Genomic DNA, 15,098 nt, shown 5'->3' with positions numbered 1-15,098 from the left:
CCACCCACCAATGAATGGTTACTGGAAAAACATACTACTACACAAGGAACTTCTCCCCCACAAAACCACAACAGCAAAATGCAACAGTTTCAGACCTCCAGAAAGCAAAATAAAAACAAAAACTGAAGAAAAGCCGAAGAAAATAAGTACTAAAATAAGTGAAGGGATTGGAAAAATATACCAGAGGTGGGGTAGGATCTTTAGGGCTTGTTATTACGTTGGTTTTGTTGTTTATCTGTGAATATGCAGAAAATAGAAACAAAGAAGAACCTTAGACTGTTAAGATGCTGAAATTGGAATCACAGAACAGAGTCGACAGATCAGGATACAAGGAACGAAAATAGCAGTTAAACAATAAATGGTGTCTAGTAAGGTTTTCAAATAGTTAATTTGCCTTATATGAAATGGTTATAAAAAAAACAAACAAAAATAAAACTGGGTGGCCTACTAAAAAAAGTATGAAAATCCACACCACACAATAAGTTGCAACTCTATAGGAATAAAAAGTGCAATCTTGAGCAGAGCAACAAGGATAAATAACTGCACTTCAAAATAAGTTTCATATATTAACCATCTTTAGAACTGTACTTGCCATGTGTTATTTTATCCAATTATTGCTATTCTCCTTATTTTGTTCTCCTCTCCATACCCAAGATATGACACTCTCTTCCCTGTATGCAAAGGTGTTGTCTAGTCTACGTGAATGAAAACGTGTGAACACGGTCCGGATTCTTTGATGTCGGAAGGATGTCATGTGACTGCAAATAAGCGATTTCCATACTTCTGGCCACATTCCGACTAGACATGTCTGGACCTTGCTCAATTCACTTGTATTGAGCGAACCAGCACGTCATTAGTCAGCATGTGACTGCATGTATGCAATCACATACTTGCAGTCACACTACTGCCCGCTTAAGGCGACAACACTGAAGAATCCAGGCAGTGCGTACACTGAGCATTGTATGGATTCAAAAGTCTGCGGTCACATACATTATAGTGAACAACATATGCCTGGACAACCCTTTAAAAATTTGTGGTACTCAGCTCATCTCTGCAAGCAGATTTTTGACTTGGCTAACAAGACTACATTTACATAGAAGGAAGAGGGGCTATATCTCAAGAATAGCCAAGTGCAATTTTAAGCTTTCTTTATACTGTTTGACTAGAATATCAATATCTCAAAGTATAACCATGTTCCTAACTTTGATGACTAGCCTCATTGACAAGTTATGTTATGATGAGGAGTTATTGTTAGAAGCACTAATGCTTCTCTTGTCAGTCTTCAACGTGGCATTCCAGCTACTACTCAAGGTTGTAAACTATAAGTTACTACAGCCATCTCAAAAACAGAAACCGAATTGATCCATTGAAATGCCTCATTATGAAGGCTGTGTAGTTAGGAGGAATAGATTGCTTAGGTTGCCCTTTTCTAAATATCTGTGGAGGGCCTATTAGCTAAAATAGGCTTTTAAAGGGGATTGTACAGTCCTAAACTACAAGTCTGCAGTCACCTTGTGGTTTCATCCTGATGAAGAGGTTTGGAAACCTTGAAACGCATTGACAAATACGCCGCATTCATACTTCACCTTCGTGTGTGATCGCATTTATGGAACCTTGGGCAGTGCGAACTTTGACCCACTGTATTCCTCATTCATTGCACCTTATGTGACAGCAGACTTGTGAATCCTCTTGATGATTCTCTGGTGTCGGCACCAGGAATGGGCAGTCATGTCACCGCAAGTATGCAATTTTGCAAATAGGTATGCAGATTTCAGATTTATGCAGGGGGGCATTTATGTACATGTAATCTAAGAACATGTATCAAAGTACGCTGGCAGTTATAACATGGCTGAATCTAACACGCATCTCTATTCTTTTCATACAGGTATTTAACTATTTCCAGTAACTTCACTGAATCCTGCATGTGCCCAACCTCTATCATTCATCTTTGCAGCATATAGAATGGTATTTAACTATTTTCAGCAACTTCACTGAATCCTGCATGTGTCCAACCTCTATCATTCATCTTTGCAGCATATATAATGGTATTTAACTATTTCCAGCAACTTCACTGAATCCTGCATGTGTCCAACCTCTATCATTCATCTTTGCAGCATATATAATGGTATATAGTTATTTCAACTCACCCTGCTTGTCCCCTTATGCTATTGAGGTCAAGTAACTTTTCAAAGTGGTTTATGATCCATGTAGGCCTGGACACTTGTTTATCTGCTAAATACATTTATTGTGTCCTGCTGTCCTAACTTAGTTTGATTGATTGCTAACGAGTAATGAGAGAAAAAAAAAAAGGAAGATCTTAGAAGTGGCCTTCTATAAATTCAGAGCTAGCCTGGGGAAGGCATTTATGAACATGTAATCTAAGTACATGCATCAAAGTACGCTGGCAGTTATAACATGGCAGTTAGACAGGGCAGGTGACAGGTAAGACAAATAAATCTATTCCCTGTACATTTGGGCAACCCCAAATATTCACCATATGCATTTGTCTAATTTATATCCTGGCCGCTGCATTTACACACATCCACCGCCCTGGTATTAACTGTCTACACTCCGTCCGTATTGGCCCCTCACTCCTTTCCTCTCCTATGTATAGCACTCACGCTCTTTTCACATTGCTACACAGCACAGATCCATTCAGTCCCACCATTCAACATCAGAGACGCTCTCACAAATCACTTAACCATCTGCTCACTCTTTCTATCCTCCTTCTCCTAGTTGCAGGAGACATTGCTCCCAACCCTGGTCCCCCATGTTATAGAAAGTCAAACCCCCCAACTGCTACACTCAGAAACCCCTCTAATCTTATTAATATTCCCTGCATGCCATCTGTCTCTCTTAACTGTGCACTTTGGAATTCTCGCTCATTGTGTAACAAACTCTCCTTCACTCATGACTTTTTCCCTTCTAATTCTCTTAACCTCCTGGCTCTTACTGAAACCTGGATCCAGCAGCCAGACACTACCGCTGCTGCTGCTCTTTCATTCGGGGGACTACACTTCTCTCATACCCCAAGATCAGACAATAGAGCAGGTGGAGGCGTTGGTCTGCTCCTATCATCAAAATCTACCTTTCAGGTTATCCCTCAAGTACCCTCACTTGTCTTCCCTTCTTTTGAGGTCCATGCCGTCAGACTCTACACCCCCTTCTCCTTGCGAGTGGCGGTGGTATATCGTCCTCCCGTCCCCTCCCATCAGTTCCTGGATCATTTTGCCACTTGGTTTCCACATTTTCTCTCCTGTGACATCCCTACCCTCATCATGGGTGATTTCAACATCCCCATTGCTCTTTCCCTTTCCCCATCTGCTACTCACCTTTTATCTCTAACCTCCTCATTTGGCCTTTTGCAGCTTACTAATTCTCCAACGCATGAAGACGGAAACTCCCTCGACTTGGTCTTCTCTCGGCTTTGTGCAGTGGATGATTTTGCAAACTCCCCTCTCCTGCTCTCTGACCACAACCTTCTTTCATTCTCTATCAAGAACTGCCAGGCTGCTCAGGTCACCCCCACTGTCCATATTTATAGAAACATACAGGCCATTAACACCCAGAAACTTATGAAGAACTTGCAGTCTTCATTGGCCCCTATCTCCTCCCTTCCATGTCCTGATTCTGCATTGAAGCATTACAATGAAACACTTCAAAGTGCCCTGGATGAATTTGCTCCTCCTATACATAGAACACCACAACACAGACGGCGACAACCCTGTCACACCCTGCAAACACGTTTCTTGCAGCGGTGCTCCAGGTGCGCCGAATGTCTGTGGAGAAAATCCAACCTACCTGAAGATTTCATCCATTATAAATTTATGCTTCGAACATACAACACTGCCCTTCACCTCTCAAAACAAACCTATTTCAACACCCTCATCACTTCACTGTCCAATAACCCTAAAGGTCTCTTTGACACTTTTCATTCTCTACTCAACCCAAGAGTACAGGCCCCAACCACGGAGCTTCGAGCTGACGATCTGGCCAATTACTTCAAAGAAAAAATTGACCAGATCAGACAGGAAATTATCTCCCAATCACCTCATACCATGCACTGTCCTCCCTCCCCCACTGCATCTAGCTCACTCTCTGACTTTGAACCAGTCACAGAAGAAGATGTAAGCAGGCTCCTTGCATCTTCTCGCCCAACCACTTGCACCTGTGACCCATTTCCATCACATCTACTCCAGCCCCTTTCCCCTGCTGTCACCCACCTAACTAAAATATTTAACCTCTCTCTTCTGGTATCTTTCCCTCCTCATTTAACCATGCCGTCATACATCCACTGCTTAAAAAACCATCCCTCGACCAAAACTGTGCCGCTAACTATAGACCTGTCTCTAATCTTCCCTTCATCTCTAAACTCCTGGAACGCCTGGTCCACTCCCGTCTTATCCGCTATCTCTTTGATAACTCTCTTCTCGACCCTCTCCAATCCGGTTTCCGCTCTTTACACTCTACTGAAACTGCCCTCACTAAAGTCTCTAATGATCTACTAACAGCTAACTCAAATGGTCATTGCTCCATGCTAATTCTCTTGGATCTCTCTGCAGCATTCGACACTGTGGCTCATCAGCTCCTCCTCACTATGCTCCGTTCCATTGGCCTCAAGGACACCATTCTCACCTGGTTCTCCTCCTATCTCTCTGACCGCTCCTTTACTGTATCTTTTGCTGGTTCCTCCTCCTCTCATCTTCCCCTTACTGTTGGGGTTCCTCAAGGATCAGTTCTAGGCCACATCCTCTTCTCTTTGTATACTGCCCCTATTGGTCAAACAATCAGTAGATTTGGTTTCCAGTACCATCTCTATGCTGACGACACCCAATTATACGCTTCTTCTCCTGACATCACGCCAGCCTTTCTAGAAAACACCGGCAAATGTCTAAATGCTGTGTCTAACATCATGTCCTCACTATATCTGAAACTGAACCTGTCAAAGACTGAACTCCTTGTGTTTCCTCCTGCTACTAATGTATCTATACCCGACATTGCCATTTCCGTGTGTGGTTCCACTATTACTCCCCAGCAACATGCCCGCTGTCTTGGGGTCATACTTGAGCTTTCCTTTGTCCCCCACATACGATCACTGGCTCGCTCTTGTTATCTGCACCTCAAAAACATTTCTAGAATTCGACCTTTTCTTACTTTTGACTCCGCAAAAACTCTTACTGTTTCTCTTATTCATTCTCGTCTCGACTATTGTAACTCCCTTCTAATCGGTCTCCCTCTTACCAAACTCTCCCCCCTCCAATCTGTCTTGAATGCTGCTGCCAGGATCATATTCCTCGCTAATCGTTACACCTATGCCTCTACCTTGTGCCAGTCATTACACTGGCTACCCATCCACTCCAGAATCCAGTACAAACTTATTACCCTCACCCACAAAGCTCTTCATGGCTCAGCACCACCCTACATCTCCTCCCGTGTTTCAGTATACCATCCTACCCGCGCCCTCCGTTCTGCTGATGACCTGAGGTTAGCATCCTCAATAATCAGAACCTCCCACTCCCGTCTTCAAGACTATACACGTGCTGCGCCAATTCTTTGGAATGCACTTCCCAGGTCAATACGATTAGTCCCCAATCCCCACAATTTTAAGCATGCCCTGAAAATGCATTTATTCAGACTGGCCTACCGCCTCAACACATTAACCTAATCTATCCCTATGTGGCACAGCCAAAAGTTTTTACCATAACCAGGTTCCCCGCATCATGTTCCCACATGCTTTATGCATCCATTAGGCCTCTGCATCTGTACTGTTACAAACTTAACATTATGGCTGGTCCATACAAATCAGGGCAACTGTTACCACTCACCTTTCGTGTCTCCCCTTTTTTCCTCATAGATTGTAAGCTTGCGAGCAGGGCCCTCATTCCTCTTGGTATCTGTTATGATCTATGTGATTATTGTTATGCTGTAATGTCTATTGTCTGTACAAGTCCCCTCTGAAATGTAAAGTGCTGCGGAATATGTCGGCGTTATAGAAATAAAATTTATTATTATTATTTCAGAGTTGCTATGCCCAGTCGGCATGTGGCAGAGATTATGCATATCGCACTGGACAACCCATTTAAGATGGCTTTAAATCTCATTGGAATCTTGTCTTTCAATATAAAATAACGGTCCCAGCTCATGTGACAAATCCCTTCACCAAAAAAAAAAAATGGTAAAATAGGAGCACTCCTTTATCTTTTGTAATAAAGCAGCAGCATAGATGATTATTAGTTTTCAGCGTATAATACTTGGGCAGGTTACATTTCACTTTTTTCATTATTGAGAAATGATCCTTTGTTCCCTGACACAATAACTAATGGTGATGAGCGAAATATCAGCATCTTGGGCATGCTCGAATGATATGTTTGAGTCCCCGCGGCTGCATGATTCACAACACATGCATGGATTCCCTGTTTGTTGGGCAATCCCTACATGTGTTGAAACTGTCTAACAGCCACAAATCATGCAGCCGCGGGGACTCGAACATATTATTCGAGCACGTTCGCTCATCACTAATAACTTGTCAAAATGTCAGGATATACCAAAACCACTAGCAAATGCAATCGTTTTAAGGTGGGATCATATATCTGGCTCATTGTGATATGATGTCTCGTACATCTAGAGATCGGTCTGGGACCATATATACAGTGATATACAGAGGATGAATTTCACGACGTTGTCAGCAAATGACTTCCAACTCATGTACATTACAGCTCAAAAGAGTCACTTAAATTAGTTGTTCAGTTTAAACATCACATTTTTCCATTCCCTCTTAGAGAATTTTACATTTTTAGACCACTTTTGCATCCTAATCTCTAGGCCGGACTAGAGAGCATTTGCAAGAGCATTCATAGCTCTACAAGACTTCTCTTCTGCATTACACAATCAATTGAATTGAGTGCACACTGTGTAATGCCTCATATTCCTTGTGGGGGCGCCGCTACAAAATTTGAACACTTTCTGCAAAGTTTCCTCCATATATTACATCCCATCCGGAGAACACATCATATTGACCTTTTTCTGAGGAGTCCCTATTAAAATAGAACATTTTTTAAAGAAAAGAACCCCTTTAATTAAGGCACAGTACGTTTACCAGGCTTTATTTTTTGTGTGTGTCCGGTCAAAATGTATTTTACTAGAGTTACTGTTCTAAGGAAATCAACAGGAATTCAGTTACATAACAATAACTTTCACTTAGTATTAGGATTTATTTTTGGTGCCCAAAACCACAACTTCTCTCATTTTGTGGGAAACTACTTTTACTAGTTTGACATTTATAAAACCCAAACATACACTTTAATGTTCATATCATATAGTGTATAAACACACACTGTGCATGTCCGTAACTTAGCACATGCATATGCAATGCATTTACATAGCCTGCAAAGCTGTCCATGCAAAAGTGTACATTTTACTTTCATTACCACTTTGCATTTTAACATGTCAGGCTCTTTTATACGGCTAATTCAACATTTAGGCCGAAACATTGTCAAAATATATTGCGCGACATATCATATTTTTTAAAGGTATAAACCAATTGGCAGGGTCTCGATAGTGCCAGGGACGTGAATTGGTGACAAACTGTAGGGAGAATATTTCCATGGTCATAGATGTGACCACTGAGTGAAACAAATGCATTTTTCATCTCGATGTGTAAGGAAAAAGGATGGAAGAACTTGCAGATTTTATATACGTTGGCATTTTGAGATATTACAAAAGGCATGGAAACTAAAATCCTTCCGTTGACAATTTTGGGAATTAGAGTGACTGATCCATTTGCTTGGGTACTAAAAATGGAAATTTGTGCCATTAGCACACAAAATATGAGTTAAAAAAACACAAAAAAAAAACAAAACAAAAAAAAAAAAAACAGTTGTTGAGGGTCTCATGGTAGGTTTACACATCGGTATTTTCCAAACTACTAATGAAACATATCAGGCAAAGTATCGAATAGCCATATTCTTTAGTAGTACCCACACAGCATGTGAGTTGCATTCTCACGGCCACCGAGCGGTCCGCCTGGCAGCAGGGTCGATCAGTGAATTAGTCTCTTTATGAGCTGCCGCCAATACACTGAGCAGGACGCTCCTACACTATACAGCCAGCTCATGCAAATGACGGAAAGCGCTCACTTGTGCTCCGCCCTCTTTATCCTAAATTTGTGACTAATGAGAGCAATTACATAATTAAAAATGAACCAAAATAATCTAATCTATATGGTCTCCTTTTGGATTATACGCTCATCACAGATAAAACTTTATTAGTGTGAGATTTAGTAACAGGAGTGTTCAGTGTTTCTATAGAGACCATTCATGATTTACAATTATTTGCTTTTATAAACTTATTTAATGAGCTTTTTTCACACTAGCCAATTATTGTTATGAACTCTTATGTCGATATCAGGTAGTTGGAAAACCGTCTTTGGAATCTGCTCAGTATCATTCATGTTAAAGAGAGACTGTCAGCACAAAATGACTGATGAAACCTAGTACAGGCGCTTGGTGCACCCGTGGTGTGGCCAAACATTTACTTGAACCTTGCCACCTTCTAGTTTTCTATTTATCTCCATCCTTCTTTGGTTCTAAAGCCAATCAAAGAGGAGGGTTGAGCGAGAGGAAAAGCAAGTAGGTGGGAATACACCATGCCAAGGGTGCACAGAGTGCCTGTACTTGGTTTGAACAGACTGACTCTTGTTTTCATTGGTCTTTGACAGTAAGAACATTACTCTTGTCCAAAAAAAAAAAAAAGAACCCAATAACCCCAAGATCCAGTACAAAATAAATCACAACTGATCAATCACAGCCTCTACAAGAAAGGAACCCATGATACCAACGTGAATAAAGCCAACAGTGAAATAGTACTAGACCTGATCTACAAGGTAGGCTTCTCAATCATGAAACAGTGGCTTGCTTGAGTCTTTCCTTATCAGATGGGTTGTCTTGTTTTAACATTAAAACTCTAAAGACTTAGAGGCATAAAAATAAACTGAGGTTTTACTCACCCTCCCCAAGTTCAGCGCTGCCTATCCGTAGCTACTGCAGTCTTTTTTGATCACCTGCAGCAGTTACTTCACGTCTACAGAGCTCTTAACTGCTGAAGCCAACCATTGGGCTCTGCCAATGTAGATCGCATGCACTGCTGATGTAGACAGTATGCACTGCTGAGCCCAGTGATTGGATGCAGTGCTGCCAACGGGACATCATTCCTACAGTCAGTCTGTGAGTAAAGACTGGACCAGTAGTGGGGATCTCTAACAGGGATCTCTAACAAACACAGAATATGTGCATAGTATTTGGACCCTCCCATCATTTGTGCAAGAAATTTTACAAAACTTTACATTGAAGTACGTTATGCAAGTTTCCAGCCTTGAGGTGGTGGTGGTGGGGTGTCCCATTTTAAAGATGATATAGCAATAGGACAAGCCACCATTTTATGACCACTAATCCTAAGAGTCTAAAAGATTCATAGCATTGCATAGCAGTGCTGTGGGCCCCACTGTCCAAACCTATACGTAAACATACTTCTGCTGCCTCCCCTTTTTTCTCAAGGTCATGAAGTCCCAGAAGTTGCATAATCACTAATCAAAAAGGGATTGCTTTTCATAGCAATATAAATCACTGAATAAAATGGGAAAAAAACCTTAACACTTCAATTGTGATTGCTCTATCCAGCCACATAATTGCTGTCTAGAAGGTCTAGTCATTTTCTATGTCTTTGATTATTACAGACATTGTATTTTTGTGTGTATTAATCCTTCACATATTTCATACTGTAAGGTAACAGCACCACCTGCTGGCCGTTTAATGCATAGATTCTAGTTTAATTTGCAATGTATTGTGGGATTGTTCCTGTTACATCATAGTCTTGTTTATGACCCTATGAGGGGAACAGCAGCCATTATTCCTCTATGTGTCTTAGGAGAGACTACACCATTCGTGTTCTTCATGCTTCTTAAACAGCCTGCTCTAAGCATAGTTGGTAAGCACTATCTAGGTGTTATAATCCTGTGTTTATAACGTTTGTTGTATTAAATAGGTAATCATCAGCTATGTATAACCTCATGGTACCTATGCATTACCTCATGGTACCTATGCATTACCTCATGGTACCTATGTATTACCTCATGGTACCTATGTATTACCTCATGTTACCTATATATTCCCTCATGGTACCTATGTATTACCTCATGTTACCTATGCATTACCTCATGGTACCTATGCATTACCTCATGGTACCTATGCATTACCTCATGGTACCTATGTATTACCTCATGGTACCTATGTATTACCTCATGGTACCTATGTATTACCTCATGTTACCTATATATTCCCTCATGGTACCTATGTATTACCTCATGTTACCTATGTATTACCTCATGGAACCTATGTATTACCTCATGGTACCTATGTATTACCTCATGTTACCTATGTATTACCTCATGTTACTGTGTATTGCAGACGATCTGTATTTTATGCTCTGTGCAGTTATATATTCTGAAATGCTCCTGTTATTGCATCCTATAGTTTCACCCTTTCCTGTCACATCTGCAATCAATAAAAGGTTACAATTTTACAGCCTCTTTTCTTAAAGAAGACAGGGGGTTTAGCTACATGTCTCATTGCACGCCCTGCTAATGTGTATGAGGACAGTATAGTGGTTGTGTCTGCCTAGTTCTAAAGATTTTGGTGTATTTGCACGATCTTTGAAAATGCTTCTCATTCTCGGGATTTGTGGAGGGCCAAACATCTACTGATCCTATAGTGAAAGCATAACCTAGTGATACGCTAATACTTTAAAAGTTAAAAATAACCTCTTAAGATAACCTGTCATGTTAAAAATGGCATCTGATGAGCACAGCCATGTTGTTATAGAGCAGTTTCAGTAACACTTGCATTTTATTAACTGAAATCTCGTGTTGAAGTGCGTACGAGTCCAGTGCGTGGTCCTAATCAGTGACTGACAGTTATCTCTGCATGCACAGGCATACCTGGAATATGACCAATCACTAGTAGGACCGCCCATTTGACTGGACATGTACAAAAACACCAGGGATTTCAACGAACGACATACAAGTTGTACTGCATCTGTCCAACAAAATCTGCTCATTCTGCTTAACTTCTCCTTCTCTAAACGAGTACAATGCTGTCAACAGATCGGACGGCATGTATAACGTGACAGGTTTCCTTTAAAATACAGAAATTACAGGTACAAAAGTCGGATAAGCAATAGTAAACGGACTGGAAAATCATTGTGGACAGCCAAACAAAAGCTAGGTGGAAGCATGAACTTTATAGACACAGCTCAAGCACAACCACTCTACTGTAGAGTGTTAGGAGCAAGCAATTAGCAAATGTCCTCACCATCATTTGAGTACACAAACTTGACTTCCTTTTCTAGATTGAGCACTCAGAAAAAAGGGGGACAAAAACAATAAATGAGTAAGGATATTAAGAAATGACTACCTGTGGTTACTAGCCATGGGATGGATTGTGGTATGTAAGAAATCTGTCACAGAGCTTTATACTATTATGTCATGGTCACTTGTCAAAATATAGTTGAAGCCAGAAGTTTCCACACACTATATATATATATATATATATATATAAAAAAAAACAAAACAAAAAAAAACACATATGCATGTTTTTCTCAGTATCTGACATGAAATCAGAATAAACCTATCCAGATTTAGGTCAATTAGGATTATCATAGTTATTAATATTTGCCAAAAGCCAGAATTATGAGAAAAATAATGTTTTAAGACATGTTTATTACTTACTGCAAAGTCAAAAGTTTACATACATTTCAGTAGTATTTGGTACCATAGCCCTGAATGATTGGGTCAAACGTTTGGGATATCCTTCCACAAGCTTCTCGCAATAATTGATTGGAATTTGGGCCCATTCCTCCTGACAAAACTGGTGTAACTGATCGAGGTTTGTAGGTTGCCTTGCTCACACCTGCCTTTTCAGCTTTGCCCATACATTTTCAATAGGATTGAGATCAGGGCTTTGTGATGGCCACTCCAAAACATTAACTTTGGTATCCTTAACCCCTTCCTGACATCCGACGTACTATCCCGTCCACGGTACCCGGGCCCGTATGACCGTGGACGGGATAGTACGTCTACCGCGATCAGCGGCGCCCACGTGGTGAGCGCCGCTGATCGCGGCCGGGTGTCAGCTGATTATCACAGCTGACACCCGGCACTGTGTGTCAGGGGCGGTCACGGACCGCCCCCGACACGTTAACCCCTTGCACACCGCGATCAAACATGATCGCGGTGTACCGGGAGTTAAAGGGAAGCATCGGGAGGGAGGGGGCTCCCTCCGTGCTTCCCTGAGCCCCCCACGGCAGCGCAAAGTGCAGCGCTGCTGCGGGGGGCTCCTATCCTCCAGGCCCCCGAATCCAAGATGGCGACGGGGGCCTTCGGGGACCTGAGGAAGCTGGCTTCCTCAGTGCCTGCAAAGCGCAGGCAAGAGGAAGTCTGCTTCAATGCCTGTGACAGATTGCTGATCTGTCACAGTGATCTGTGATGTGACAGATCAGCGATCTGTCACAGGACAGTGATGTCCCACCTGGGACTATGTAATAAAGTAAAAAAAAAATTTAAAAAAAATGTAAAAATAAATTTAAAAAAATCGCCAAATAAATTAGAAAAAAAAAAAAAAATATTCCCCCAATAAATCCATTTTTTGGAAATAATAAAAAAAAAAAAAACAATAAAAGTACACATATAAGGTATCGCCGCGTCCGTAATGACCAGCCCTATAAAACTGTCCCATTAGTTAACCCTTTAAGCGAACCCCTTAAAAAATAAAAATAAAAAACGAAGCAAAAAATAATGATTTATTATCATACCGCCAAACAAAAAGTGTAATAACGCGCGATCAAAAAGACGCATATAAATATCCATGGTACCGCTGAAAACGTCATCTTGTCCCGCAAAAAACGAGCCACAATACAGCATCATCAGCGAAAAAATAAAAAAGTTATAGCTCACAGAATAAAGCGATGCAAAAATAATTATTTTTTATATAAAATAGTTTTCATTGCATAAAACCGACAAAAACATAAAAAAACGACCTAAATGAGGTATCGCTGTAACCGTACTGACCCGAAGAATAAAACCGCTTTATCAATTTTACCGCACGCGGAACGGTGTAAACGCACCCCCCCGAAAGAAATTCATGAAACGCTGGTTTTTGTTCATTCTGCGTCCCAAAAATGCAGCATTAGTGCTGCACAAGGTGGCTCTTTTACTTAAAAACGCCTGGGGGGGGGGGACAGGTTCCCTTTAAGCCACTTTGTTACCATTTTGGAAGTATGCTTTGGGTCATTGTCCAATTGGAAGACCCATTTCCGCCCAAGCTTTAACTTTGTGGCTGATGTCTTGAGATGTTCCTTCAGTATTGCCACAATCTTCTTTTCTCATGCTGTCATCTATTTTGTGAAGTGCACCAGTCCCTCCTTCAGCAAAACAGCCCTACAACATGATATTGCCACCCCCGTGTTTCACAGTTGGGATGGTGTTCTTAGGCTTCCAAGCTTCTCCCTTTTTCCTCCAAACGTATCGATGGTCATTATGTCCAAAAAGTTCAATGTTTCATCAGACCACAGGACATGTCTACAAAAATTAAGGTATTTGTTCCTATGTGCATTTGCAAACATTAATCTATTTTTTTTAATGTTTTATTTGGAGTAATTTCTTCTTCCTGCAGAGTGGTCTTTCAGCCCATGTTGATACAGTACTTGTTTCACTGTGGATATTGACAAAATCTTACCAGCTTCTGCCATCATCTTCACAAGGTCTTTTGCTTTTGTCATTGGGTGGATATGCACATGTCGGACAAAAGCACATTCATCTCTGGGACACAGAACCCATCTCCTTCCTGAGCGGTATGACGGCTGGACATTCTCATGTTGTTTGTACTTGAGTATAATTGTACAGATGAACGAGGCACCTTCACGTGTCTTGAAATTGTATCCAAGGATGAGCCAGACTTGTGCAAGTCCACGATTCTCTTCCTGATATCTTGACGGATGTCTTGAGACTTTCCCATGATGCTACACAAAGAAGCAGTGTGTTTCAGGTTTGCATTAAAATACATCCACAGGTGTCTCTCTAATTAACTCAGATGTTGCACTAAGTAATAAAAATGCCTTAAAACATTCTCTCTCATTATTCTGGCATTTGGCAAATATTGATAATTCTGGTAATCTTAATTGACCTAAAACGGGAAAGGTTTATTCTGATTTCATGTCAAATATTGAGAAAAACATGCAGATCTATCTTTTTATATAGTGTATATAAACTTCTGGTATCAACTGTAACTATTCTTTTGTCAATCCATATACTACATGATCAGTATCTTGGTACAACTCTCCTCTACCCCAGACAATAAATGCTCAGAATACGAGCGTGATATCGAAAAGGAGTAGGGAAGATTTGGAGAATTTTCCTTCCAAGTTAGGAGAGAATGTTTGTAGCAATTGCATAGGGACTCTATTAGTTGCTTCATACTGGTATTTTTCTGGCATTTCATTAAGAGAAACTGTTTCCAGAGCTGATGAAGTTAGGCTAATCTGACGCTGCCCCCAGCAGTATCTTTGATATGTGACATAGCAATAGGCCGATCTATCACCAGGACAAGCTGGCAATGTCAGACTAGGCTCCTTTAACAAACTGTATCACAACCCTGCTTTTATTATTGTTGAATAGAAAAGAGCTGAATACATTTATGTAACTCACATTTGTCACCCAATGCCATTACATGTCACGGATTATATATAGTCTGCCATAATAGCGTTAGTTACTTCATTTTCTAATCATCAATCTATAATTTATGTTGTGCATTTTGAAAAACAGCCCTTAAAATATCCTTTAGGCCATTGTTCCCCAATTTCAGTTCTCAAGTGCCAGCAACAGATCCTGCTTTTAGGATTCCCTTAGGGTATGTGCACATGGTGCGGATTCTGCTGCGGATCCGCAGCGTTTCTGCAGCTGCGGGTCTGCAGCAGATTTAGCTGCGTTGTACAGTACCATTGTTTTCAATGGTAAACTGGAAAACGCTGTGCACATGCTGCAGATTTTTCTG

At 41.0% G+C, this 15,098-nt stretch overlaps 1 protein-coding gene across 18 annotated transcripts in view; it reads right to left on the bottom strand.

The window, feature by feature from the left end:
• Positions 1-15,098, bottom strand: part of CAMK2D (calcium/calmodulin dependent protein kinase II delta) — a 288,504-nt gene that overhangs the window by 34,685 nt on the left and 238,721 nt on the right. For 10 of the 18 annotated variants that reach the window (XM_073571883.1, XM_073571881.1, XM_073571889.1 and 7 more), the window contains exon 14: positions 182-235. The exons of the other annotated variants lie outside the window; for them this stretch is intronic. In XM_073571883.1, the coding sequence (XP_073427984.1) occupies positions 182-235 (54 nt within the window). The remainder of the gene's footprint in view (positions 1-181; positions 236-15,098) is intronic. 18 annotated transcript variants of the gene reach the window in all.

Source organism: Dendrobates tinctorius, unplaced genomic scaffold (genome assembly GCF_039654945.1).
Source record: "Dendrobates tinctorius isolate UK_male_01 unplaced genomic scaffold, ASM3965494v1 ptg000030l, whole genome shotgun sequence".
Lineage (NCBI taxonomy): Eukaryota > Metazoa > Chordata > Amphibia > Anura > Dendrobatidae > Dendrobates > Dendrobates tinctorius.
This window is presented reverse-complemented; position numbering and strand designations above follow the sequence as displayed.